Raw genomic sequence first — 26560 nt, 5'->3', positions numbered from 1 at the left:
CGCAGAACCACTCCCAGGCGTTTCTGAATCCAGCCTCTGGAGGCACACCCTTTGGGAAACATGGGGCCCCTGGCCCCCCGTGTTCTTCGATGAGACTTCATGCCTGGGGCGGGCGTTAGTAGTGGTGTCCTGAGAGTTCAGACTCCCATCTCTGAGGCGGCCTTGACCTCTGTCCTTTGGTGCCCACCCAGGGGCTGCCCAGCAGCTTGAGGGAAGGTGCCAGAGCTGGCAGTCTCTTTGGGGACACTGAGGTACGAGAGGGCAAGCGCTTGCCCGCTTGAGCAGGAGGCGGTCAGAGAGGGACCCTGGTGGGAACCAGGAGGGAGTGCTCCCAGGCGGTGCTCCCGCACCGAGGGCCTGGGGGGGGGCCCCACTCTAGACCCGGGAGGGCCCTGGGGCCGGGGGGCGGGGTTCTGTCGGCCCGCTAGCCCTCGCCCCACGCTTCACGGCCATCGCCGCGGAGCACACAGGGATTGGGACTGGGTGCGCGGGTGCGCGGTGGAGGCTGGGTGGGACCGTGGCGCCGTGGGAGCCCCGGGAGAGTATCCGCCGTGTGCGGGCGGGACGCGGGCCCGCGTGGCCGCGGTGCGGGCTGCGAGCCAGGGGCGGCCGATGCGGCGCGCCGCGGGGAAGGTGTGTCGCGGCGTGGGCGGGGGGGGGGGGTTAGCGTGCGACGCCCGCCCCCGCCCCGCCCGGAGGCCGGGCAGGTGTGGGCGGGCCGCCCGGACCCCGCCGAGCCGGGGCCGGGAGCGCCGGCGGGAAACAGGAAGCGGGGGGGAGGCGCGCGGCCGGAGGGCCGGGAGGCAGGGCGTGCGGGCGGACGTGCGGGTGGCTGGCGGGCCGGACGCTCGGGCCCGGGCCGGGGCGGCGATGTGGGGGGGCCCGGGCAGCCCCGGCGGCCGCGGGGACGGGGGCGGGGCCCGGGGCGCCGCGGACACCGCCCCCCTGCGCCGGCGGAGCCGCCGCCCGAGCGCGGAGCCGGGAGCCCGAGGCGGCGGCGGCGTGCGGGGTGAGTCCCGGGGGCGCGGGGCGGGCGGGCCGGGCGCCGGCGACGCCCCTGAGGCGGGGATCGGCCGGCGCACCCCGGCCCGCGGGCGACCCCGCTGATCGGCCCCCTCGCGCCTCCGGCCCGCAGACCCCGAGGACGCGGCCATGCCGGGCGGAGCCGAGGCCGGCGAGGCGGAGGACGAGGCCGGGGCCGGCTCGGGGTCCGAGGCGGAGGAGGACGCTCTGTGGGAGCGGATCGAGGGCGTCCGGCACCGGCTGACCCGCGCCCTCAACCCGGCCAAGCTGACGCCGTATCTGCGCCAGTGCCGGGTCATCGACGAGCAGGACGAGGAGGAGGTGCTGAGCACCTACCGCTTCCCGTGCCGCGTCAACCGCACCGGTGAGCCGCGGGGGGCGCGTGGGGTCGGGCCTTCCCCCCTTCCCCCGCCCCCGCCCGGGCTGACTGTCCTCCGAGCGCGGCGCACGGAGCCTTGGAGCCGGAGGCCAGGGGTTCTGGTGCCCCCCCCATCCCGCCTCCGCCTGAACCACCATCACGACCCGGCGGATCTTTGGTGCCCAGACGGGCATCTGGGTTTTGTCTGCCTTGCAAGTTGCCTCCCGCTTCCTGGGCCCGCTCTGGAGCAGGGAACTTGGATTGTGGTTGCCAGCCGCAGTCTAGATCTGGGACCTAGTGGATGGACACGGCATCTTTCTTGTGCCCTTTGATCTCTTGGGTTCTCTCTGCCCTCTCCTGCCGTGTGCCACGCATTCCTTGGAGAGTTATTTCCCCCTAAGTGCTCAAGACCCGTCACAGCTTTGTGAGGGTGCCCTCTCCCACAGGGTTGTGTCCTTGAACCAGAGCTGGCAAAGGGATGAGGGTCTAATGGTGGCATTTCAGGCCTTGGCCGGTGGGAGAAATACAGTGTATTACTTTGCGTTTGGGGATGGAGGGGACTCCTCGGTGCCATTGAAAAGGCAGGGAGTGTTGGCTGGCCCTGTATCTGTGTGTGGGGGCGGGGTGGGGGTAGGCTGGGGGTTGGGAAGCTGTTGCGGCACAGGTACCCTGGCGGGAGGGTCCTGGCTTTCCTGGCTGTGGCAGACAGGCTCTCCCCACCGATGTGTCGAGACAGGCCCCTGTGTGTGTCACTGACTCAAAAATCCGGGGAAATAAAAAGTCTGGGGAACGTGGGCCCTGGAGCATTGGGGAGGGAAAGGGGGAGGAAGTGGCTAGGCACTGGGGGAAGTCCTGACCTTGACCCCTGGGTATCCCCTGCCACTCCCCAGGGCGCCTGATGGACATCTTGCGCTGCCGCGGCAAGAGGGGATATGAGGCCTTTCTGGAAGCCTTGGAGTTCTACTACCCCGAGCACTTCACGCTGCTCACGGGCCAGGAACCTGCCCAGCGCTGCTCCATGATCCTCGGTGAGTGGGTCCACAACAGGTGCTGGTGCCTGGGACACCAGTACAGAGTTTCCTTACTCCATCCCTGTCGGGAGGCACTCTCATTATTCCTGTTGAACAGCTAGGAAACCGAGGCATGGGGCGACCTGAAGCAGTTTGCCCAAGTTGGGATTCAAATCCATTTAGTCTGAACTCAGAGCCTGAATACTTTTATTTTTTATTTTTTTTTAATTTTTTTTCAACGTTTTTTTATTTATTTTTGGGACAGAGAGAGACAGAGCATGAACGGGGGAGGGGCAGAGAGAGAGGGAGACACAGAATCGGAAACAGGCTCCAGGCTCCGAGCCATCAGCCCAGAGCCTGACGCGGGGCTCGAACTCACAGACCGCGAGATCGTGACCTGGCTGAAGTCGGACGCTTAACCGACTGCGCCACCCAGGCGCCCCTATTTTTTATTTTTTTGAGAGAGACAGGGTGTGAGTGGCGAAGGGTCAGAGAGAGAGGGAGAGAGAGGGAGAGAGGGAATCCCAAGCAGGCTCTGTGCAGTCAGCACAAGCTCGATGCAGGGTTCAAACTCACAAACTGCGAGATCATGACCTGAGCTGAAGTCAGATGCTTGACTGACTGAGCCCCCCGGGTGCCCCCAGGAGCATCTTTTCTGTGTGCACGTTTGTGCAGACGGGTGTCTCAGGAGGAGAGGATCTGGGAAGGGAAATTTCTCAAAGACTCCTATGTATTTTAAGTGTGAAATCGATGTTCATCCCGCCACCAGTGTATGAATGCACATTTTGCTCTACCGTCATGAATCCTGGGGATCATTTAAAAACACTTTGGCCAATTCTGATATGGCAAAAATAATACCTTATTATTTTAAACTTGTACTTCATTCAGACACGCAGTTCACAGCTTACTAGTTAGTAAACCTTGGGCAAATGACTTGACCTTTCTGTGCTTCGGTGGTGTTGTCTTTATTTTATTTTATCATTTTTTTTAATGTTTATTTATTTTTGAGACAGAGAAAGAGAGAGCATGAACAGGGGAGGGTCAGAGAGAGGGAGACACAGAATCGGAAGCAGGCTCCAGGCTCCGAGCTGTCAGCACAGAGCCCGACGCGGGGCTCAAACTCACGGAGTGTGAGATCATGACCTGAGCCGAAGTCGGATGCTTAACTGACTGAGCCACCCAGGCGCCCCAGTGTTTTTGTCTTTAAAGTGGATGTAATAGCAGTACCTACCTCATAATGTTGTCATGCGGTTAACTAAATTAATTTCTTTAGCGCAAAGAATGAAGCTAAACGTTAGTGGCTGTTATTGTCACCATTATGATTATTATTGCTGGTGAGTTGGAGCATATTTTCCTTTGTTTATGAACCGATTTTGCTTTGGAACTTGCCTATTAATGGTTGTTCCTCATGTATTTGTTTGCTTTTTCTTACTGATTTGTAGGAGCTCTTTATATATTGTGGCTCTGAATCCTTTGCTGCATTGGTTATATTTTCACCTGCTCTACTTCTTACGTTTTAACTTTTTTTTTGTTATATTTGTCATGGTTAACATTTTTTATATGGATTTGTCCATTTTCTCTGTTATAGCTCTTATTGATTTGTAGGAGCTCTTTATATATCGTGGCTCCCAGCTCTCTGTTATATTGGTTATATTCTCTCCCGTTCTGCTGTCTTTTAACTTCTTTGTTACATCTTTCACTGTTCAGATCTTCAACAGACTTTTGTATGGACTTGTCCAATTTCTCTCTTCTAGGTTCTAGATTCTGTACCTTCTTTAGGAAGGCCTTCTCCACTCCACAGTTATCAAACTACATGCCCGAGTCTCCACCTCGCGTCTTTGTGGTTTGGGTTTTTCTGCGCAGGCTGCCGTCCCGCTGGACTTTTATCTGCTTGCCCTGACTTTTCTCTCCCCCCGTCCCTGGCAGATGAGGAGGGGCCCGAGGGCCTGACCCAGTTCCTGATGACGGAGGTGCGGCGGCTGCGGGAGGCTCGCAAGAGCCAGCTGCAGCGGGAACAGCAACTGCAAGCTCGTGGTCGGCTGCTGGAGGAGGAGCGGGCCGGACTGGAGCAGCGGCTGCGGGAGCAACAGCAGGCACAGGAGCGCTGCCAGCGGCTGCGGGAGGACTGGGAGGCGGGCAGCCTGGAGCTGCTGCGGCTCAAGGATGAGAACTACATGATCGCCATGCGCCTGGCACAGCTCAGCGAGGAGAAGAACTCAGCCGTGCTGCGCAGCCGGGACTTGCAGCTGGCGGTAGGCCCTGGGGAGGTGGGCAGGGTAGAGTGGGGAGGGGGCAACCTTTGCAAAACCATGACGGCACCGCGGCGCCCGGTGTGTGTCCCCGAGCCACCGTGTGCCAGCCGTTGGACAACGGGGCCGGTCCCTTCACCGTCCCGTGCCTCCGTTTTCCCATCTGCGTCGTGGGGATGTTGGTAGCGTTTTCTTTCGTTGGGTCATGGTGGTGGCTGTCAACCAGGGGGGATTCTGCCCTCCCCTGGGAACGTGTGGCCGCGTCTGGAAACATTTTTGGTTGTTGCGACTAGGAGTGTGTTAGTGGAGCCCCGGGACGCTGCTAACCAGGACGGCCCCCACACCCGAGAATTATCTAGCCCCAGATACCGGCAAGTGCCGAGGTGAAGAAGCCTTGGTTAATGACGGTTCCGTGAGTTGAAGACCCAGGGTTCTAGACGCATTGAGTGCCTGGTGCTGTTGGTGTTCCAACCCGTGTCGTCATCAGTCGCTGATGGCATTAAGCGCTGCTCTGCGCCACGCAGTTTACACGCGTCGCGTCATGTGACCCCGCTGCACGCGATTTCGTTTTGAAACATACACACTGAGGCTTGGAGCGGGGAGGCCCTTGCTCAAGGTCACAAAGCCCAGAAGCGGCACAGCCTGGCTTTGCACGGGTCCGCCTGGCACCGGGGCTGGCCTCCGGCCCCTAATACTCTGCTCCCATCCAGGTGAGAGCTCACCAGTCCCCCCTGAGCGGCGGGTGAGGGGGCTGAGAAACCAAGCCTCGCTTTCTTGCTTCCTTCCTGGGGCTTAGCGGAGGGGGTAAAGCCGGTGTTTTATTGCTTCAGGGAGTTGTCCAGAGGACTTCCTGAGTTCGTGCTCGTGGAGGATTTAACAGGTGCCAACGGCACACGGTTAGCTCTCTCCCAACAGTACTGTATGAGGTTCCCTGGGGTGGGTTCTGACTGTGTGATTTGAAGCCCCCCGATCTGTGAGCCTCAGCTGTCGCCGTGATGCTGCAGGTGGTGGGTACCCGGGGACGGAGGGTGGCAGGTGGGAGGTGCCGGTGCCTTATTGCACCAGAGCCTGTGGCCGTGCATGCTCGTGGGTGGACGTTTGGGGAAGAGAATCCTGATCGGAGGCATCGAGGCCACAGGTTGAAAGACAGCCAGGCCCGCTTAAGGGTGCAGGTGGCCGATGGGAGGGTGTGAGGTGAGGTGGCTGGGAGGCGGTCGTCTGAGGGTCTGCTTGGTGTTTAGCACGAGATGGGCCAGCTGAGGCCTCTGACTGTTGGCAGATTGAGGAAAGGCTGGCACTTGCAAGGCGCCCCCGGTTGCCTTATCCTGGCGGGAGGTCACGGGCGAGGATGCCCTAGGAGTGGTTCGGCACCTCCAGTCTCCGGGCTCAGTCCTCAGCGTTGGCCCTGTACCAACTCCATTACTTTTTCAGTAACTCTCTTGGGACAGGGTGGGGGGCACGCGGCTCTTGTCCCCGTTTCTGGATGAGGAAACTGAGGCACGGAGAGGCTGGCTGGAGCATTTCCCAGGATCCGAGGAGTGAAGAGGGTGGCCTAGGCTCCCCCCACGCTTCACTGCGTCTGCTTCCTCTGACATGGATGTGGGGTTTGCTGTGAGGTTTTCCTAGAAGAAAGTTCTGCTTCTCAGAGAGGAAAGTGTGACGGCCACCGGTCCAGCAGCGTCAGGAGGGGCGTGGCCTGTGTCACCGTTGGGTTGGGTTCCCTGAAGTGGCAGACGTGTGCCTGTGACTGGGGCGGTGGGGGGGGGGGATGTCCTGGGTGTGCACAGCTGTCTGGGATCCCCTGGGGTGCGGTAGAGGGTTGGAGAAGAGGTTCAGAGGTGCCTCCGTGTATCTGCATGTTGGCTGCAGGTGCGTGTTAGCATGGCCCCCTCGGGGCGGGGGGGCAGGGGCAGGTAATCTGCCACTTGCCGGATAGGGACTGCTTTTCCCTAGTTTAGGGGCCAGAGGGTCAGGGCTGAATTCCGATGAACAGATAAGATTTTCTTTGGACGTAGCTACCGTACATTTGCCTGAACTTTTTGGAGCTTTTCTGCCCCAGCATTAACAGAGGTGTTGCAGGTGGAGACGAACAGAACAGCTGAAGGTGCCTGTCTTGGCCGCTTGGGTCGCCTCCCCCTCCCTCCCCCCTCCCGGGGCAGGTGTGTGGCGGCCGGGATTTAATACTGTGTTTTATAAGGTGCAAATTTAATGAGCTGGTATTTCTGAACCACATCAACTTAAGGACCGAACGCTATAATTTTGTGCTAAGTGAGTTTGTACACCGGGATTAAATGTATCTCTGCTTCCTGGTGCTCGGGGAGGGGTGGGGGGGGGGGAGGCTCCCCAGGGCCCCGTCCTCTGAGCTCATCAGGGGCGCCTGCTGGCCGCGGGTCAGGCCGGAGGCCGCGGTGTGTGGCCGCAGTTCGCTGGAGAGGGTGTGACCACACTTGGCCCTTGGAGCTAGCTGTCTTTCTCTGGCTGTTCACAAAGCGTGTGTTGTGAGGGGAAAGGAATGTGAGAGTCATGAATTTCTTTCTGAGTCCTTTGTGGAGGAGGAGTACAGCTGCTTGACCCGGCATCCAGACCCTCATGGGCTGTGTGTGTGTGTGTGTGTGTGTGTGTGTGTGTGTGTGTGTGTCTGTGGGGGGGCGTGGCATTGCCTGGCGCTCGGGGGGGGGGGGGGGGGGGCGGGGCTGCAAGCCATTTTCCAAGCGAGGCCGGGGCACTCCCGGGGCACCAGACGTTGACACGCCTGCGCGGGGGACCAGAGGTCATCGTGCCCTTATCCCAACGGTGACTTCCTTTTGCGGCTTGCCACCTGCTGCTGCTCTTGTCACCGTCCAGACGCCTCAGACCCCACGTGGAAAGGAGCTCTGGCCAAGTGCACCGATCTGCCAGGCCGCCACACGGCCGTCCGCCGCCCACCCCGGGCCGGCTTCTGGCTGCACACACTAAACTGGTGGCAGGTTGGGGCTCCAGGATTTTACTTAAAGCTGTGAAGACAGCCACTGTCACACCCCTGGCAGCTCTGGAGGCAGCCTCTGGTGGTTTGAAGGCCTCTACCCACCTACCGTCTTGTTGAATTCTTTTTTTTTTAATGGTTTTTTTTTTTTAATTTTTAAAAAAAAAAATTTTTTTTTCAACGTTTTTATTTATTTTTGGGACAGAGAGAGACAGAGCATGAACGGGGGAGGGGCAGAGAGAGAGGGAGACACAGAATCGGAAACAGGCTCCAGGCTCCGAGCCATCAGCCCAGAGCCTGACGCGGGGCTCGAACTCCCGGACCGCGAGATCGTGACCTGGGTGAAGTCGGACGCTTAACCGACTGCACCACCCAGGCGCCCCATGTATTTACTTTTAAAAGAGAGAGAGAGAGACAGGGCATGAGCATGGGCGGAGCAGAGAGGGAGACACAGAATCCGAAGCAGGCTCCAGGTTCTGAGCTGTCAGCACAGAGCCTGACGCGGGGCCCGAACCCACAACGGTGAGATCGTGATCTGAGCCGAAGTTGGGCGCTTAACCTACGGAGCCACCCAGGCGTCCCATGAATGTTTTAAATTTACTTTGAGAGGGAGAGAAAGAGAGAGCGAAGAGCGTGCGTGTGCCACACACACACAGAGACACACGCGGGGCTGTGCCAGTGGGGGAGGGGCAGAGAGAGGGAGAGAGAATCCCCAGCAGGCTCCACGCTGTCAGCAGGGTCCGACGCGGGGCTCAAACTCAAGAACCGTGAGATCGTGACCTAAACTGAAATCGAGATCATGACTTAAACTGAGCCAGCCAGGTGCCTCCCCGCCCCCTGCCTGCCTCCCCCTCCCCCCCGTCTTTGTGGAGTTTCACAGTGACTTTGGGAGGTAGGATGTGGAACAGGGGGATCAAAGGGGCCCATCTTACTGGTGAGGAGATTGAGGCACTGAGAGGGGCCACGACTTGCCCAGGTCACGCTGGGATAGAGGCGGCGCCGGGCCTGGACCCCGGCTCCCCCGATTGCTGGCGTGGCCCTCCTCCTCCCTCGTGCTGGCCCTGGGCTGAATTGCCTGTGCTCTGTGTCCCAGCTGTGGGCCAGACGAGCCGGATGGAGGACACCCACCCGGAAGTCCTGGCAGCAGATTCCCCGGGGACAGCCCAGCCCAGCCCCAGCTGCTCAGGGAACCCCAGAGGCACCAGGAGTCAAGAGAGCAGAGCCTCTCCCCATGGCCTTGCCGGTGGCCCCTCCCTGGGCCTTGTCCCTCCTTGGGCTGACCCATGTCTTGGGCCCCAGGTGGATCAGCTCAAGCTCAAGGTGAGCCGGTTGGAGGAGGAGTGCACCCTATTGCGGAGGGCCAGGGGGCCGCTCCCCGGGTCGGAGGACAAGGAGAAGGACAAGGAGCCAGACGGCGTGGACCTGGTCTCGGAGCTGCGCGCGGAGAACCAGCGACTGACGGCGTCGCTCCAGGAGCTCCAGGAGGGTCTGCCGCAGGTGTGAGGGGTGGCGAGGGGGAGTGGGAGGGGGGGTCAGACCGCCTGCCGCTCACCCATCCTCCTGAGACCTGGAGAACGAGGATTCTAGAACCAGAGGTGGAACCCCGGCTAGCCTCTTGTCTCCAGCTCTGAGCGGAGGGCTCTCAGCGCTGGGCCCTCCCCGGGTGTTTGGTCTGGGGCCCGTGGGTGACCCCAGGAGGTCTCCGAACTCCCCGAAACGGTGCACCTGATTTTGCGTGTGAACGTTTTTCTGGGGAGAGGCCCCCAGCTTTCCTCAGATTTGTAGAGGAGCCTGTGACCCTGGAAAGATTCAGACCCCTGAGGTCTGGATGGCCCTGGGGCTGGCTTGGGTGGCCCCTGGCCAGTCAGCGGGCCTATTGCCTGGCCGGTGCTCCACACAGGAAGTGGGGGATGGGAGCCAGGACTCCCACAGGGTCGGGGTGCCCAGCTGGGGTGTGGCTCTGTGGGCTGGATCTCGGGCCCGTGGGCCACCTGCCTGGGCCAGGCTCAGCCCCCGTGAAGAACCCGTGTCAGAGGGGTGGGGCTAGGCTTTGGAAAAGGCACCCATCTGCTGCCCTGGGCGGTCTGGCCGGGGGCCGTAGCGAGAGCGAGCGGGCCTGGTTCTTGTTTAGGAATAAGATCCGGGCCAACTTGTGCAGGCACGTCCTCATTCACTTCATTTCCACCCCAGATGTTCCCTCGAGGGTGCGGGGCTGTGGGCCACACCTCCTCCACAGACTGGGAAAGGGAGGTCCAGAGAGGTCAAGGCCCGTGGCCACGGTGGCAGAGCTAGTGAGGCGGGCCTGAGGGGGCGGGGGCGAGGGCTGTGTGTCCCCCTCCCTCCTGCCACAGTCAAGGTGGGCCCTGGGCCGGAGCTTGAGGCGGCCTCTGAACCATGACCCTCAGGAGGCCGGCAGGCTGGGGGCCCCGGGCTCGGAGCGCATCCTCCTGGACATCCTGGAGCATGACTGGCGGGAGGCACAGGACAGCAGGCAGGAGCTGTGTCAGAAGCTGCACGCCGTACAGGGGGAGCTGCAGTGGGCCGAGGAGCTGCGGGACAAGGTAGCGTCTACCTCACGCCCTACCCTACCCCTGCCCGGTCCCTGCCCGGTTCCCGCTTCCTCCTTGCTCACAGACCGGCTCCTGGGGAGAGCAGGGGGGAGGGTGGGCATCACCTTCTCTGACATCTACCGTGCGCCAGGTGCCTACCGGGCTAAGAAAGGTGCACTCGTCTGTTCTCAAATATTGAGGTCATTGGCGAACAGAACAAAGGCTTCTGCTCCTGCGGAGGCTAAATCCTAGCAGGGGAGACCAACAGCAGTCTGCTCACACGATCCCGGGTCCGTTACTTCACGTAGGGGAGGGTGATAAGTGCTGTGCAGGAAGGAGAGTAGCAGGGGAGGGGGCAGATTGCAGTTTAAATGGGGAGGCCGAGGGGCGCCTCCGTGGCTCAGTCGGTTGAGCGTCCGACTTCGGCGCAGGTCACGATCTCACAGTTTGAGGGTTCGAGCCCCGCGTCAGGCTCTGTGCTGATGGCTCAGAGCCTGGAGCCTGCTTCGGATTCTCTCTCTCTCTCTCTCTCTCTCTCTCTCTCTCTGCTCCTCCCCGACTCACGCTCTATCTGAAAAATAAATAAACGTTAAAAAAAAAAAAAAGATAAATGGGGAGGCCGAGGTTGGCTGGGAAGGTACCATTGTTATGGTCGCCCCCGTTTTACAGATGGGGCAACCGAGGCCCGGGGTGGTGAAGTCGGTCGGTGGCCCAGGCCACTCGGCCAAGGGGGGTGGGGCGCTTGTTATTGTGGCTCAGGCCTCTCTCCCTGGACCTGGCGGGCACCTGCTGGTGAGTTTGCCAGAGGGGGGGCCCCAGGCCTGTGGTCTGAGCTGGGCACGCCCCGCCCTGCCCCCTCCCGGCCCCGCAGTACTTGCAGGAGATGGAGGACCTGAGGCTGAAGCACCGCGCGCTGCAGAAGGACTGTGATCTGTACAAGCACCGCATGGCCACTGTCCTGGCCCAGCTGGAGGAGGTGGAGAAGGAGCGCGACCAGGTGAGGGCGGCCACGGATTCTCCCCCCGGGGAGACAGGGGAGTGGGCGGAGCCAGAACCGTAGCCGGAGACTTCCGCCCGGTCCGGAGCGCTGATTGGTTTAGAGGGGCGAGTGGGCCGAGGTACCAGGTACCGGAAGCACTCAGATAGGCCAACCTTCCCCCCCCACCCCGCACCCCCCAACACACCTGCCTCACCCCAGCTCCTGGTCGAGGAGAGGGGGTCCCGGCACCCGTCGCCTCCGGAGCCCTTGTTCCCTTCACGTCGAGGGCAAGGCCTCCACAGGGCGGTGCTTGCAAATATTTGCCGGTGAAGGAAATTCACCGAAGTTGTGGCTCGCGCGCCCTGGGTGCCATGGCCTTCACCTCCTGAGGCCACAGGGTGAGCTATTTCCTCCAGGTCACCGGCCCTCCTTGTACGGGGCTCCCCGCGCGGGGGGGAAGGGCGGGAGGTGCTGTCCTTGCACCAAGTTCGAATCCTACTAGAGGAGTGGAAGTCTACATGTTAGAATGGGCCTCGGGGCCCCCTGCTGGGTCGGGTGAAGGTGCAGGTGACCCAGGTGGTCTGGAGGAGGGGGGGACCCAGGAATCTGCACCATCTCTGGCTCCCGCTCCTTTTGAGACATTGGGTGGCAGGTCCCGGCCATGGCCCAGCTCCCAGGGACCCTGGTCTTCCTGGTGGGGAAAAGCGCTTTGGGTGGAGTGGGCTGGGTTTGAACCCTGGTTCCCCCCGGGAGCTGGGATGGTGTGAGTAAAGGCCGAGGCACACAGGACGTTTCCCAGAAGGGGCTTCCGTTGCTCTTGGGAAACAGTAAGAGCCTGGACCTGACTCTGGATCCCAGCTCTGTGCCCGCTGGCTGGGCTGTCTGTCAAATGAGGGCAAAGAGAATCTCCCCCGTGGAAGAAAGCTGGTGCGAAGATTGAGTGGGCGGCCTGACATTTAGCACAGGGCCCGGCGCCCAGGAAGCGCTTGATAAACGTTAGCGGCTGGCCTTGTGCCGCCCCTGTCCGAGAGGGCAGGACGGTTGGGTCAGGGCGGCCCCTGCACCCTCCCTCTCTGGCCGCTCTCCCCAGGCCATCCAGAGCCGTGACCGGATCCAGCTGCAGTACTCACAGAGCCTCATCGAGAAGGACCAGTACCGCAAGCAGGTGCGGGGCCTGGAGGCCGAGCGCGACGAGCTGCTGACCGCGCTCACCAGCCTGGAGGGTGCCAAGGCCCTGCTGGAGGCGCAGCTGCAGCGGGTCCAGGGGGGCTCCTGCCTCAAGGTGAGCAGGGGGCAGGAGCACGAGAGTGCCGGTGGGAATGCTGGGATCCTGGCGGGAGCTCTTGGCCGGGGCTGGGAACAAGCAGGACCTGGTGGGAGACCTCCGTCTGGGGGGTGGGACCCCCTGGGATCCCTCAGCTGGGCTTGGGAAGATGCAGGTTCCAGGAGGCAATGGGTGGGTCCTGGCTGGAGCCCTCGCCCTGGGTCAAGAGCATGCTGGTCTTGGAGGGAGCTCTCGGGCAGGACGGAGAATATGCAGGCCTGGTGGAACTTTCAACTGGGGTGGGTGTGGGTCGGTGCGTCAGGGGACAGGAAAGGGTCTCCGAGTTTCTGGGGTTGCTCCTGGGGCACTAGGAATAGTTTGAAGTTAAAAAAAAAGAAAAGAAAAGAAAAAAGAATGGTTTCAAGTTTGCTTTTGGATATTCTTGGAGAAGCCCGGCTGCATGAGGCCTGAAGGCCGCTCAGAGACCAGCTAGTTCAATTCCCTCACTGTATAGTCAGAGAGTGTCAGGGGCTTGCCCAAGTTCATACAGCCAGCCAGCACCCCTTGTCAACCAGATAGGAGTCCTTGGACCTCTGTTAGGAGCTCTGCCTTTTCCTCTCTTGGGTTTGCTTGAAGATGATCCCTTGGCCAAGCATTTGATGCATGGAGCCTGGAGGAATAGAACAAAGGAAGCATGAATCTGTCATTTGTCACTTTTTAAGATCCTCAGTGGCTTTTTTGCTCTTAGGTAAAGACCAGACCCCTTATCAGGCCCTGGAGGCCTGAAGGCTGGGCCCCTTCCTACCTCTAACCTTGTTCTCTGGGTCACAGTCTTTTAATTCCTGGACTGTGTCACAGTCCTGCCTCAGGGCCTTTGCACATACCATTCCAGCTGCCTAGACCATCCTCCCCAACTTTATCTGCTTAACACCTACTTATCGTTGAGCCCTCAGCTCAAACCACACTTTCTCCGGAGAGCGCTCTGATGCCCCCAGGCTGGGAGGGCCCTTGGGAGTGCCTTCCCCACACTAGGCACCTTCCTTCCCTGGTCTCTTGGCAGTTTGGGGTTATTTCCTTAATCTGCCTGTGTGTTTATGGTCGGTCTCTGCTGGGCTGTGAGCTCCATGAGAGCAGGGATCCAGCCGTCTCATTCTCTGCCGGGTCCCCGGTGCTGGCCCTTGCCCTGCACCGCTCACCTCCTCCCTCCCCCTTCTGTTGCCAGGCTTGTGCCTCTTCCCATTCCCTGTGCTCCAACCTGAGCAGCACCTGGAGCCTCAGCGAGTTCCCCCCGCTGCTGGGAGGCCCGGAAGCAGCTGGGGAAGCAGCCGTCATGGGGGGATCTGAGCCCCACACCTCGGTAAGACACCTGCCCTCCCTGAGCGTGTCGGGGGTGGGGTGCGGATGCTGACAGCATTCGTGTAACGTCATTACCCACCTGTGGGTGCTTTCCAGTTCGCCGACAGTCCCATTTCTCATGTGAGGACACCGAGGCCCATGAAGGCCAAGTCCCCTACTTAAGCTCGCCCAGAGCCAGCTCCGCGCTAGGCCTGGGTGCCAGGAGCCACGGGATCCCCACTGTACTCGTGCAGAGCCCACGCCTCCACCCCGGGCCCTACTTGTCGTCTGGGGAATGGGCACAAAGTGGGTGCGTTGAGGTGGGGGAGGCGGATCGGAGGTGACCCAGGCCCTGTCGTGGCGTTGGCAGGAGGAGGCCACAGATAGCGAGAAGGAGATCAATCGGCTCTCCATCCTGCCCTTCCCCCCGAGCGCCGGTTCCATCCTCCGCCGGCAGCGTGAGGAGGACCCCGCACCCCCTAAGAGGTAAGCAGGATGGGGAGACAGCAGTAGAGGCTCAGGGAGATGGCTGTTGCCGTTTCTGAAAGCAGCCAAATCCCAGAATCCCTAGCGCCAGCACCAGCATCGGAGCTAGGTGGGCACCTCCCCTTAACGCCTTTAAATGGCCGGGGCTCCGGGACCCGGGTCCGCAGAGTCATGGCCATGACCCAGGTCGGGGGCGGGGGGGGGGGCGGTGATGAAGTCACAGTCTGGTATGCGAGCAGACGTGGGAGCCACGAATGACAGAGGCAGAAAGCAGGGGTGAGTTGAGGGGTGAGAAGTCCAGGGAGGCTTCCAGGAGGGGGCGGCGTTCAGGGACAGGCCAGGGCATTCTAGGGGGAGGGGCGTGGGGCAGAGGTCGGACCGTTAGCTTCTCGCCCTGTGAGTTTAGGGGAGCTGGTTGGCCCAAGTGCCCAGTGCCTGGGACCCCTGCCTTGGCTGTAGCCTACCTGTGCTTGGGGGCGGCAGGACCTCTTGGTGGCCAGGCGGCAGGGGAGGAGGGACGGGGGCAGAATGCCCCCTGTGCCTCAGCTCCTGCCTCCCCTGCCCTCCTCCCCCCAGGTCCTTCAGCAGCATGTCGGACATCACAGGTAACGGCCCTCAGGGACTCCGTGGGGAGGGCTCATTGCCGGGGTGGCTTTTTAGCCCACCTGAGGTCTGTGCTTCCTGCTCTGCCCTTGCCTGCGCCCCCCCTTCCTGAGGACCCCCACCCCGTGCCCTGACCGGGCAGGGCGGCTATGCCCCGGAGGCCCCTGGGGAGTTGGGCCACGCCGCTCACCCGTTGCCCCGGCCTGCTCCTCTCTCCTGGGCCTGGCTTCACTGTACCGGCTCCTCAGTCCCAGCCCTCCCTCCAACCCCTCCCAGGGAACCGAAGGGTCACCTTGGCCCCGGCCCAGCCCCGAGCCCAGTGGGTGCAGTGTGTTCCTGGGGTGTCAAACCTGCCAAGGTCCTGGGAAGGCCCTGGGCTCGAGCACCTCGCCCCCTTCTCACGGGCCCCGGCTTGTCCTGGTTGCTTGGTCTGGAGCCCCGCAACCTCCTTCTTTCTCCTCACCCAGGGAGTGTGACGCTTAAGCCCTGGTCTCCTGGTCTCTCCTCGTCCTCGTCCTCTGATAGCGTGTGGCCTTTTGGGAAGTCGGATGGCCTGCTGGCCAGAGGCTGTGGTCTGGATCTCCTCAACAGGTACTGTGGCTGCCTGGGGTGGTAGACATGGGCCAGGAGGGGCTGGGTGGGGGTGGTGTCAGACCCCTGGAGCAGGGCGAGGGGGTGGGAGGGAGCAGTAGCTCAGCTTTAGCCTCAGGCAACCGTAGAATATTCGAGCTTTTAGACACCTGGCATTCAAATCCTGTCACTGCTGCTAATCTTCTGGGTGACGGGCTGGTCACTTCTCCTCTCGGCGCCTCCGTGTTTCCTCATCTGCTGAAGGTGGTCAGTGATCTCTTCTGCATGGGGGTGTTTGGGGGTTCAGGACTCGTGTCAGTAAAGCACCCCGCTTTGCCAGCTGTTAAGTAGGTGCTCAGTCAACGGTAGTCGTTACTCATACCCCCCTCTGCTTGCCGTCCTCCCGGCGCTGAGCCCCCAGCAGGACCGAGCCTCCCGGCAAGGCTTCGCGCCGTGGGTGGGGTGGGAGCCCCGCCGCCGCCGGGCTGGCCACAAGCCCGTGACAGGAGTCGTGAAGCAGACGGGCCCAGCATGCGTTGCGGTTCTGTCAGTGTTGGTTGACTAGTGACCTCCCCGGTCGGGCTCGCGGGTGGGTCCCAGGAGGGCGGGCGATAGATGAGTTGAGAATGTGCACTTCGAACTCCAGATAGGGAGGGCAGCTGGGTGAGTGGGGAAGAGCAGAGGGCAGAGGCTGTCCAGGGATGGCCCGGAGCTTGGCGGTGACTGGAGCCGGAGGAGGAGGGGGCCAGGGCGGGCTTCATGAGTCAGGCTGGCCGTGTGAGTCAGGCGGGAGAGTGTGGACTTCGGCTTGTGCCCGCTGGGAAACATAGCAAGATGTGGCTATGGCTAAACGCGAGGCCGGCTGCTGGCTGCCTCACAGCGTTCTCTCCGTCCTGGGAGGTGGGTGTTATGATTATATCCCTGTTTTATAGAGGAGAAAGCTGAGGCTCAGAGAAGTTGAGCGACTTGCCTGAGGTCACACAGCTGGAAAGTGCCGGGGCTAAGACCCACAGTGACCTCAGCAGGTTTGCGTTTGGGGAAGGGGCCTGGGGACCACTGAATGTCGGCAGCCGCGACGCGGGGGTGCTGGATACAGAGGGCAGGTCACCCGAGAAATAGGGGCAGAGCAGGACCAGGGGCCTGAAGCAGCTTGGCCAGGCCCAGGTCCAGGCCCCTGCCCCCACTCTAGCCCTCCGGCAGCGGGGCCAGCACGACATTGTTTCTCCCTGTGCAGGACGTGCTTCTAGGGGAAGGGGTGGAGGCACCTCCCTTCCTGCCTGCCTTGGCCCTTCCTCCAGCTCGGTTCAGCCTGCAGCAGGGGTCCTGGCTGCTGTCCAGGGGGCACCGGAGCAGGAGGTTCTGGCCCAGCCCCTGCCCCCCCCTCCATGTGATCATGGGGCCACCTCTGCAGTTCCTGGGGAGGAGGGAGCTGGAGGGAGGACACACACTGGGGCGGGGGCAGGGACGGGGGACTGAGACAGCAAGATGTGGACAGATGCCGGTGGGGGGGGGTAGGGAGAGCCTGGCTGGTGCGTGGGGTGGTGCCTGCATGTGTCCTGGGGCAGTGTCCCCGCACAGAGCACAGTGGGAAAGAACATGACACTGGAGCCCCGTCACTTGCTACAGAGGGGCTTGGGGCAAGTCACTAAATCCCCCAGGGCCTCGGTTTCCTGCTCTGTAGAATGGGGTTGTCACGGGCTTCGGGTGTTCCCCTTAGGGTGTTTTGAACAGTGCCCGGCTCAGAGTGAGCGGTAGTGTTAGCCCTTTGCTGTTTTTATTGCTGCTGTTGCTTAGGTTCCCCGAGGAGCCCAGCAAGGCTGGTGTTTTTAGCCTCATGATGCAGATGACCAGAAGGAGGCCCAGGGAGAGTCGGGAATTTGTCCCAAGGCCACTGGGCGGTGGAGTTGGGGATTCCGATGGACCTTCCTTCTGGCTAAGTTGCTTTCAGCTCCCGCTCGTGGTGCGACCTCACCGTGCGCTAGGCCTTTGCAGCGGTCTGGCCTCCCCTGCCCTTCTGGGCTCCTAGGGCCTTGGGGCAGGGCAGGGGTTGCTGGGGCGGGCTGAGGGCTGGACGGACAGACGGACAGGTGGGAGAGATAGTGAGGAAGGGCCAGAGAATGCAAGTGGGGCGCTGAGGGGCGAGTGCTGGGTGAGGGTCACTAGGGGAGGGTCAGTGTGAGTCTCCCTGGCAGGGCCTGCCCCCCGGTCACTCAGACTGTGTTGCTAGAGACCCAGGGTCCAGAGATTGGACTGCCCCGCCCCCCCCGGCCTTGTGTTCCTCTCTTTTCCCTCATCCACTTGTCTGCTGAGGCCTGGTGCTGAGAGGGACCCAACTGGACCTGGCCCCAACTGGACCTGGGAGCTGCCAGGCAGACTCTCCCCCCTTCCCCAGGGGGACTCTGGAGGCCCAGAGAAGCCACTGGGTTCCTCAGGAAGGTGGGCAAGGGTGTCCTGAAGGAGGCGGTGCCTGAGCTAGGTTGGCAGGGAGAGCCTGAAAACTTGGGATGAATGGCGGGGCTGGGGATGGGGCTGGTGTGCCAGGGCAGGGGGTAGGGGGGCAGGGGGCCGATCAGCTGGTACCAGGAAGGGCTGAGTGCAGGCTGCCTGCTGGGCTGCCTCCTGGGGGAGCCCTGATGCTCGGTGGTCTGTGGCTTCGAAACAGGTGGGGGAACTGCCGGCCACGGAGAGGTGACTTTTCTGAGTCACCCCTGGTAACTAGCTGTGTAACCTCTCTTGGGCACCTAGTTAACGTGGCACGGTTCTAAGAGCGTCCCCCGCTTAATTCCCTGAGTCGTACGTACGATGAGGGAGGTGGAGGCCGATGGGGCTCTTGAGGACCACAGGCTACGCAGCCAGGCCGTCTGGCCCCGGAGTCCCTGCAAGTGCCACTTTTCTCAGAGTCCCCTGACCGCACCCCACCTGACGGAAACTCAGGACACGCGCCCGGAACAAAAGGATCACGAGACGAGAGTTGGGTTTACTTGAGGGGAGGCTGGTGTGCGTTTTCTATTCTGTTCCGATAAAACACTGCGCTGGCCGTGACCTTGTGAATTTCACAACCCTCTTAGGGGCCAGGCCTGCAGTTGGAGGTTTCCTGGAGGCCTCTGGTCTCCACCTCCACCTGCATCATCTTTACGTTGGTCCGACCCTCACACCCACGGTGGGAGACAGTGTCCTCATTGTCCTGGCTTTATGGATGTGGTGACAGAATCAAGCGGCCAGCTCGCTCGTCCACATCTAGGGCACAGTTAAGGCTGGGGTCTGGAGTGGGACTGTGTTTCTCCAGCCAGGGGGCAGCATGGCCAGGCCCAGCTTCGGGCCTCCCATCTCTGCCCTGGCCCATCAACGCAGCCCGGACATTCCCGGGGCCGGGGGAGCCTACGAAGGTAGGCTGGCACCCGTGTCCCATCACAGCCCCGTGGGCGTGGCTGTTTGTTTTGACTGAGAGGGTGGAAGCCGAGAAAGGCTCCCGGGGCCAAAGATTCCCCCCCTCCACATGCGCGCAGACGGTGTTGAAGTCCTTATAGCCTTGCCCACCCTGGGCGGACAGCAGGGGGCAGTGTGGCTGCGTGGGCAGCAGTTGCCAGGGTGGGTGGGGAGGCGGGCGATGGTGGGGGACCCTTGGGCTTCTCCCCTGCGGACTCTGGCCTCCCCTCTTCCCTAATCCTCCGGCCAGGGGGGCTCACAGAAGGGAATTTCAGGCGGCTGTGTCTGCGCCGGCCGCAGGGCTTCACAGGTTCTCATCCAGGGACAGGAAGAACCCCGCCACGATGGGGATCTGGGTGACTCTTTGTCTTAACTGTCAGTGGTTTCCACTGCCCACAAGAGGAAGGCCAGACGCCTTCCTTGTGTGCCCTCCACAGGCTGGCTCCAGCTTGCCTTTTCTGGGAGCTGTTTCCCATGATGTTCAATTAGCTAATTAGGGCAAAGTGCTTAGCATGGTTTTTGGCACACGGGGAGCACTCGGTAAGCATTTGCTGCCGCTGTTATTACTGTTGTTATTAAATCCTTCCGCACATCCTGTATTCTGTCCTCCACACCTCTGCCCCTGCCAGCCCTTCAGCCTGGAGCACCACCTTCCTCTCTGTCTATTCCTGAAGCGCCTCTATTCGCCACCGCCGGGTAGCCCCGCTGCCTCTTCCTCTGGGAAGCCGCTCCCCTCGGTGCTCCCACGGCCGCCTGTAGCCATCTCTGGTCTGTGTTGTGTCCTAACGGTGACCTCCCCCGCTAAACTGTGAGCATAACGAGCTTTTATTTGTCATCTGCCATGTGCCGGACGCTGTGTTTGGGGCTGGGGACCCAGAGCTGCGCACGATGGTGGGCTGGTCCTGAGGGTGTTCTTTCTGGGCAAGCGCAGAGGGTGCGATCCTGCAGGAAGCTTTGCCTCAACCTCGTGTGGGGGTCGGGGAGGGAGAGGTTGCTTTGGAACTGAGCTTTGAAGGATGAGCAGAGTCTGCCAGGCAGAAGAGAGGGGGAAGGGCATTCCGGGCAGCAGGCACAGCAGGTGCAATGGCCCTGGGGTGAGTTGGGGGGGGTTGGTGAGAGTCATGGCTCGGTTGGGGAATTGTTGTGGTTCTCCTGGGAATGTCGCACTGAGTCGAAATACTGACCAAACTCTAATTCCTGGTTCCCTTCTCTCTTCCCAGGTCTCTGGCCATCCGAGTGTCTTGCCGGAGCCCCCCGGGGGGGCCTGAGCCCCAGGACAAGGGCCCAGACGGCCTGTCATTCCTTGGGGACAGCTGGTCTGGGGCCGTGGTGCGGAGGGTGCTCTCTGGGCCAGGGTCTGCCAGGGGGGAGCCGAGAGAGGTGAGACCCCCCCCCCCCCCACCAAAACCGTCCCTCTGAGTGGGGGGTGGAGCCAATGCATTAGCTGGGGCTGGATGCCCTCTGATTGGCGGATCTAGGTCACTGGGCGGAGTTTCTGGGGGTTGACCCAAAGCAGAGGCAGGCTCAGAGATGACACCCAGGTTGGCCTGCCTCAGCCAGCAGTAAATTAAATCTGACTGGGCAGGGGCTGGACAGATCCCCACCCTTAAGCATGGAAAAGAACAGATACCCTGGGTGAGGACGACGCCTGTTGATGGGGGAAGGATCTGATTGGCTAGGTGCCCTGTGAGGTGGGGTATCTGAATTACCGGGATATGTCACCACCACCCCAGTCTCCCTTCAGCCCCAGGGCTGCGGTGGCCTGGGAAGCTCACTTCCTTCCTTCCCTGCCTGCCTGGGTTTCTTTCCCAGCCAAGGGCAGAGGCTGCTGGCCTGGAGGGGGCAGGCCTAGAAGGTGAGGCGCAGCAGAGAACCTTGCTCTGGAGCCAGGCGTCCACACTCCCCTTCCTGATGGACTTCAAGGGTAAGTCTGGCCGAGGGCCGAGGAACTGGGGACTCCCGGGTCCCAGAAGGTCAGAGCTGAGAGCCCACAAGAGCGCTTGTCCAGCCCGTGGTGCAGGTGGGGCAACCGAGGCCTGGCTGTGGCCTGGCTGTCAGCAGTGCTCTTCCGTCGCCCACTGTTCGCCCTTGCTGGCTGTCCTTTGTCTCCTCCTTAAGGAGCTTACCATGACAGGAGTCCAGAGACCCGGGTTCAAGGCCTGGTTCTGTTCCTAATGGGCTTGGTAGCCTCGGGCAGGTCCCTGTCCTCTCTGGGCCTCAGACTCTCACTTTAAGAGGGGGGAGGTAGGGTTCTGGCAGCTCAGGCCTTGAAAGGGGCGTGATGGAGCCCGAGGCCGATCCCTGACTTACTTAATCCTCCTCTTGCCCTCCCTCCTGCCCCCGCCCTGCCCACGTCCAGCCTGTCAGTCCTTCCACGAGGCCCTAGATGCCTGGACAAAGGGGCTGAGCACTGAGCCCTTCTATATTCGAGCCAACCTCACCCTGCCCGAGCGTGCAGACCCTCATGCCCTGTGTGTGAAAGCCCAGGAGATCCTGCGGCTGGTGGACCCGGCATACAAGCGGCGGCAGGAGTGGTTCTGCACACGGGTCGACCCCCTTACGCTGCGGGACCTGGACCGGGGCACCGTGCCCAATTACCAGAGGTGACGCAGAACCGGGAGTCTGGGGGCGGGTCCCGCAGGGAGCCAGGACCGGGATAGGAGGCTTTTCCCCTCCCCCTGCAGTCCCTCACTATCCTCCGGGACAGGATAAGGGGGCTGGAGGAGAGGAGGTGAGGGGCTCCCTTTCTCCCTACAAATGCACCATGTGACCCCACCCCACCCCCATCCCTACCCCGCAGAGCCCAGCAGCTCCTAGAAGTTCAGGAGAAAGGGCTGCTCTCCGGCCGGCACCGAGGGCCCCGAAGTAACGTAAGCAATGCTGGGCGGGCTGGCAAGGGTCCGGGGAGAGGGCCTGCCAAGGGTGGGGTCCAGAGGGGGAGAGGCCAGCTTCCGTTGTCTGACAGCCCTGGGGAAGGAGAGGAGGGAGGCTCCCACCCCGCTCCTTCAGCCGGACACGGTTGATCATCTCCTACGTGCCCAGCAGAGAGGACAACGGCAGGGCTCACGGTCCAGGGTAGTTGAGAGGATTAAACGAGGCAGCTCAGGAGCAGGCCTGGCCACGGCCAGCACTTGACAGAATGGCAGTCACACCCCCACGGCCAGCACTTGACAGAATGGCAGTCACTACCCAATCCCTGGGTAGGGGCTGGGCCGGGTGAGCCTTCCCCGGCCGCCCTACACACGGGCAAAGTGAGGCTCAGAGAAGTGAAATCACTCAGAAGGCCAGAGGGGCTGAGAACTTGGGCTCTGGAGCCAGACTGCCTGGGGCGGAATCCCAGCTCTGCCACGAGCCAGCCAGCCCGCCGCGCCGCCTTGGACAAGCACCTGACCCTCCCTTGAGGCTCTGTTTCCTCATCTGTAAAACTGGGGAAGTTACGTTGCCTGCCTCGTGGGTAGAAGGCTTCAGTGAGTTCGTGACACCTGGGGCTCGGTGTCTGTCACGTTCCCTGCTGGCCGCTGGTGTCATCGGTGCTGTCATTTGTCGGTGCTGTTTTTTTTTTTTTTCGTACCCAGGGTCACGTTGCTAATTCATTGGAAGAGGTTCCAAAGGTTACCTCTCAGGCGACATTAGGTCGCTCTGGTCTCTGGGCCTCAGGTTCCCCATCTGTAGACCTAAGGCCCCTCTAGCTCTAACTGGCTCCTACAGGCTTGCTTCCCTGGGCCCATAAGGATGGTTACCCTCAGCTGCCTGGGGAGAGAGGGGCCGTGCTGGGCCGGGTGGGGGCAGGAGAAAGCCTGGCGGGGAGGGGGCCTCTCGGGCTGACCCCGGGGGCAGCCGGGCCCCCTCTGCCGGGGTTGGGGGGGGTCCCATTCATCTCCTCCCCGCTGAGGGTGGGATGGAGGCTGGGCCCTCAGGTGCTTCTCTCTCCGTGCCCCCCTCTCCCCCCCAGCTGAAGAAGCGAGCCCTGGACCAACTCCGGCTGGTGAAGCCCAAGCACGTGGGAGGTTCTGCCGGAGATTGTCCGGAGCAGCTGCTGATGGAACCCTGCTCAGGTGAGCACACAGCTGCAGAGGCACGTCCCGTGCTGGTGTCTGGGAGGGTGCACGTCTGGGGTGTCCTTTGGCCCTGGCGGTCCATTCTGCCTGCAAGAGCCCGTTGAAGGGCTTCCGGTGGGGAGCAGGGCGTCCGGGGCCTGAGACATGGGCTCCCCCTGGTGGGAGATGGGCCACCGGGGTTGAGGGAGCCAGTTGGGGGGAGGCACCGGTGTGGGTGTGTGACTGTGGGGGTGTAGGACCCGGGGCTCCCGCGGGCCCGGGTCTGTTCTTGTCTGGCGGAGCAGTTGTAGTGGTGTTTCTCATGTGTGTGTGCCGGCCGGTGCCAGTGAAATCCCCGAGCGGGTGTCTGGAAGGCAGTAGGGGGGAGGCCTTGGGTAAGACGGGGAGAAGGGGTTGGCGGAGCCCGGAGGAGGGAGTCGCAGGTCCGAGGGGCAAGAAGACGGTGGTGAGGGAAGACTTCCCGGAAGGGAAGTTGCCTGAGGTGGGGTTTTCGGGGATGAAGAGGAGTTCGTTCCCAGCACAAGGCGCAGCTGTGCAAAGGCACAGAGGTATGGCTGTATGTGATGCGCGTGCAGAACACCGAGTACAGCAAGTGCGAGCCAGACGCCAGGTCTGTCACAGAATGTGCTTGGTCCAGGGGACACAGTGGTACCTCCCCTTGGAGCATATGGCCCCGGGGTGGGGGGGGGTCAGGGGGAGGCAGCTGCCTGCCAGTCAGATCATCGTACCCGTAAACATAATTTTGAAGGTGCACGCCAGAGGCCCTGCACGTCTGGGGACCAGGGAAGGTGTAACCTGGGCTCTGAGGGGAGCGTGGGGTCTAACTGGGCCAGAGCTGCCGGGCTGGGGCTCTGGCCTCCCCGAGTCACGCAGAGGCCCTGTGGTTGGAGGCAGTCGGTCCGTGTGCTGGGGCACGTGACTCGCTGCCCCTCTAGGCTCTGGCAGGGCTGGGTCACCCACGTGGGGGATGCGCCCTCTTTCCTGAGGGTCGCGGGAGGTCACTGGCACGTTGAAAGCAGGGGACTTCCGGGATCTGACCGTAGGTTTAAAGCCTCTGTCTGGCTGTTGAGAGAAGGACCTGGAGTTGGGCAAAGGTGAGGTGGGCGGGGGATTGGGGCCAAGGCTCCTGCAGGGGGCTGCTGTGTGTGTGTGTGTGTGTGTGTGTGTGTGTGTGTGTGTGTGCGCGCGCGCGCTAAGGAACAGCAGCAGATCTTAGGGGAAAAAAGGGGGGGACTTGAGAAGAGCGGATGGGGTTTTGAGGCTCCAGGGGCTGGCCACCCTAGGACAGAGGAGCTGGGGCCCTGCCTGCACCCTCACCTCCTCTGCCCCCCACCCTGACGTAGAGCCAGAGCGGAGCCTCAAACCCTACAGCCTGGTGCGGCCGCTGCTGGTGTCCGCCCTGCGGCCTGTGGTGCTCTTGCCTGAGTGCCTGGCGCCCCGGCTCATCCGCAACCTGCTAGACCTGCCCAGCTCCCGGCTGGACTTCCAAGTGTGCCCAGCGGGTGAGCCTGGGTGCCCGGGGAGGGGAGGGCCGGGCGGCACCCACGGGCGGCCGGGCCCACGGGGCCCTTCACCCCTGCCTCTCGCCGCTCTGCAGAAAGCCTCTCTGGGGAGGAACAGTGCTCGTCCTCAGCACCGGGAGCCCCCAAGGCCCAGCCTGCCGCCCCTGGGCTGGGCAGCAGGATCCGCACCATCCAGGAGTCTGTCGGGAAGGTAGGTGCTGGGGCGGCGGGGAGCTGCCCCTCTGGGGTAGAGAGCTGGTCTGAGTGTGGGCCTGAGCCGCTCTCTCGCAGAGCCGCTGGGCGAGTCCCGTCCCTTCCACGGGCCTGTCTCCTCCCCTGCGGATGGGGGGGCCGGGGCGGTGGAACGCGGGTCCCCTTTGAGGTGTTGGGCTGGTACACCTCACCTGTCCGTCCCATCCCAGACTCGCTGCTACCTTGGGGGCCGGCTGGGGGCTGTCAGACATGGGAGCGCCGGTGGGGTCCGCTCCATCCCGTCGATGGCGAGGCTGAGGTCTGGAGCGGGCACGTGACTTGTGTCCCCAGGTCTCCCACCTTCCCCTGGGGTACTTTCCTCGTGGCCAGGGCCCTTCTGGTGGGGGACACGGGACCCTGTAGGGGGCTGTGCCTGGAGGGCCTAGTGGGGGCAGGGAGGTCAGCGTCTCTGGGCTGAGAGTGAAATGTCGCCTCCGTGTGCTGAGAAGAAGCACTGCCTGTTGGAGCTGGGCGCACGGGGCGTGCGGGAGCTGGTCCAGAACGAGATCTACCCCATTGTCATCCACGTGGAGGTGACGGAGAAGAACGTCCGGGACGTCAGGTGAGGGAGGGTGAGGCCAGCGTTTCCTCCTCCTTGAGGAGGTCCCTGTCTCTCCGCCTCCGTCCGCCTCGGTGTCTGTCCCCTCCTCTGACCGCCGCCTGTCCCCTCTGCCGGCAGGGGTCTGCTGGGCCGGCCGGGCACCCGGGACTCGGAGCTGCTTCGGCAGTGCCGCAGCTCGGAGCAGGCGCTCTGGGAGCTGCCCTGCTCCTGGGTGCGGGTGCCGGCCCACGCGTGGGGCCACTCGGAGGAGCTAGCCAAGGTCGTGCGCGGCCGCATCCTGCAGGAGCAGGCCCGCCTCGTGTGGGTGGAGCAGGGCAGCGGCAGCAGCATCGGCGGGAGCAGCGAGGCCTGAGGGGCCCCTCCGGATGCCCGCTGCCTCCTGGCCCGCTTCAGAAGCCGTCGGCGGCGGGGACCCCGGTGTCCGCGGTGGAGCTGGGGCCCCGGCCCATCCCGAGCCCTCCTAGACCCTCGGACCCTCGCACGCGGGCTCTCACCCGAGTGGATCTGTGGGAGCCCTCAAGGCGGAGCCCCCACGCCCCTCCCCCCCCCCCCCCCCCCCCCCCCGTACTCGCTGCTCTGGGCCTCCCGAGTGCCCCCGTGTCCCCGCGATTCCACTCGCGGGCCCCACGCGCGCGTCCGTGTCCTCAGCCTATCGCTCACCCGGAGCTTCCAAGCTCTCACTCCTTCGCACAGGTTTACACGCCCAGGTTCTCAACGGCAGGCACCTGAGGACTCCTGGGTTCTCAGCCAGTTCTGCTCAAGGAGCCCCGAGCTCGTCCCGCGTGCCCCTGCCCGCCGCTGGCCCCCCCCCCGCCCCTCTCGTGTTTCTGCTGTGTACTTCCACGTGTGGGTGCTGCAGCGTCCCCGGCCCTCCGTGCCCCTCGCGTCTTCCTGTCACACGTGTGTCTGTGGTTCTCTCCCGTGTAAATGCCCCACCCCACCCCGTGACACTTGGGCACTGACACTCCCGTGCTCCTGGGGAGCACACCGAGGACCGTGTTCTCACAGCGCCAGCTCCCTGCGGTGACTCACCTCTCAGAGGCACGGGTGGGGAGAAGGGCCGCTGCTCCGTCACCAGAATGTATGGCTCGTTGAGTTCTGAGCGGGCCTTTTTCACTCAGAAGCTGCACATGACATAACATTAAACGGTTTGTCATAGAAGCTGGTGGCCTTTTGCTTGCTTGCCTCCCTGGCCCCGGGGCCCCCTCTCCACGCTCCCGACTTGTCCCCACCCCCCGATCAGGTTGATAACCACCTCTCAGGCCCCTGCTTGCCCACGGGGAGGGTCAGATTTCCTTCCTGACTCATCCCAGAGCCGCCCGCCATCTGTGCTGGCATCACCTTACCTGCCCCCGAATGACCGGAGAAGGGC

General features: G+C 62.4%; 1 protein-coding gene and 1 long non-coding RNA gene across 4 annotated transcripts; one reads left to right on the top strand and one right to left on the bottom strand.

Moving 5' to 3' along the window:
* The first annotated feature begins 941 nt into the window (after nucleotides 1-941).
* Nucleotides 942-26349, top strand: CARD10 (caspase recruitment domain family member 10). Of its 3 annotated transcripts, XM_045062331.1 has the most exons (22): nucleotides 942-1009; nucleotides 1136-1387; nucleotides 2272-2409; nucleotides 4318-4643; nucleotides 8902-9099; nucleotides 10008-10163; nucleotides 11023-11148; nucleotides 12221-12412; nucleotides 13617-13751; nucleotides 14100-14215; nucleotides 14792-14820; nucleotides 15286-15409; nucleotides 20035-20194; nucleotides 20627-20738; nucleotides 21174-21417; nucleotides 21615-21684; nucleotides 22767-22869; nucleotides 24216-24374; nucleotides 24470-24585; nucleotides 24797-24885; nucleotides 25076-25188; nucleotides 25306-25447. In XM_045062331.1, the coding sequence occupies exons 2-21, from the start codon at nucleotides 1153-1155 to the stop codon at nucleotides 25161-25163; spliced, it is 2916 nt and encodes a 971-aa protein (XP_044918266.1). In that variant the 5' UTR covers nucleotides 942-1009; nucleotides 1136-1152; the 3' UTR covers nucleotides 25164-25188; nucleotides 25306-25447. The 3 variants fall into 3 exon arrangements, with proteins under 3 accessions (XP_044918266.1, XP_044918265.1, XP_044918267.1); XM_045062330.1 differs by lacking the exon at nucleotides 24797-24885 and having other exon boundaries at nucleotides 25306-26349; XM_045062332.1 differs by lacking the exon at nucleotides 25306-25447 and having other exon boundaries at nucleotides 24797-24937.
* On the bottom strand, nucleotides 9723-10662 carry LOC123386738. The gene is made up of 2 exons (XR_006601110.1): nucleotides 10311-10662; nucleotides 9723-10151 (listed from the first exon to the last, which is right to left on the bottom strand). It is a non-coding gene; the product is annotated as an uncharacterized LOC123386738 (long non-coding RNA).
* Nucleotides 26350-26560: the final 211 nt, after the last annotated feature.

Source organism: Felis catus, chromosome B4, assembly GCF_018350175.1.
Source record: "Felis catus isolate Fca126 chromosome B4, F.catus_Fca126_mat1.0, whole genome shotgun sequence".
Classification (NCBI taxonomy): Eukaryota; Metazoa; Chordata; class Mammalia; order Carnivora; family Felidae; genus Felis; species Felis catus.
The sequence above is the reverse complement of the archived record's forward strand: the minus strand, read 5'-3'. Positions and strand labels throughout refer to the sequence as shown.

Bases quoted from the DNA above. Each gene is read 5' to 3' on its own strand.
- CARD10 (XM_045062330.1), top strand. From the start codon at position 1,153: ATGCCGGGCGGAGCCGAGGCCGGCGAGGCGGAGGACGAGGCCGGGGCC. The intron at 2,410-4,317 runs GTGAGTGGGTCC...CGTCCCTGGCAG, and splicing joins GCGCTGCTCCATGATCCTCG to ATGAGGAGGGGCCCGAGGGC. The intron at 10,164-11,022 runs GTAGCGTCTACC...CCGGCCCCGCAG, and splicing joins CCGAGGAGCTGCGGGACAAG to TACTTGCAGGAGATGGAGGA.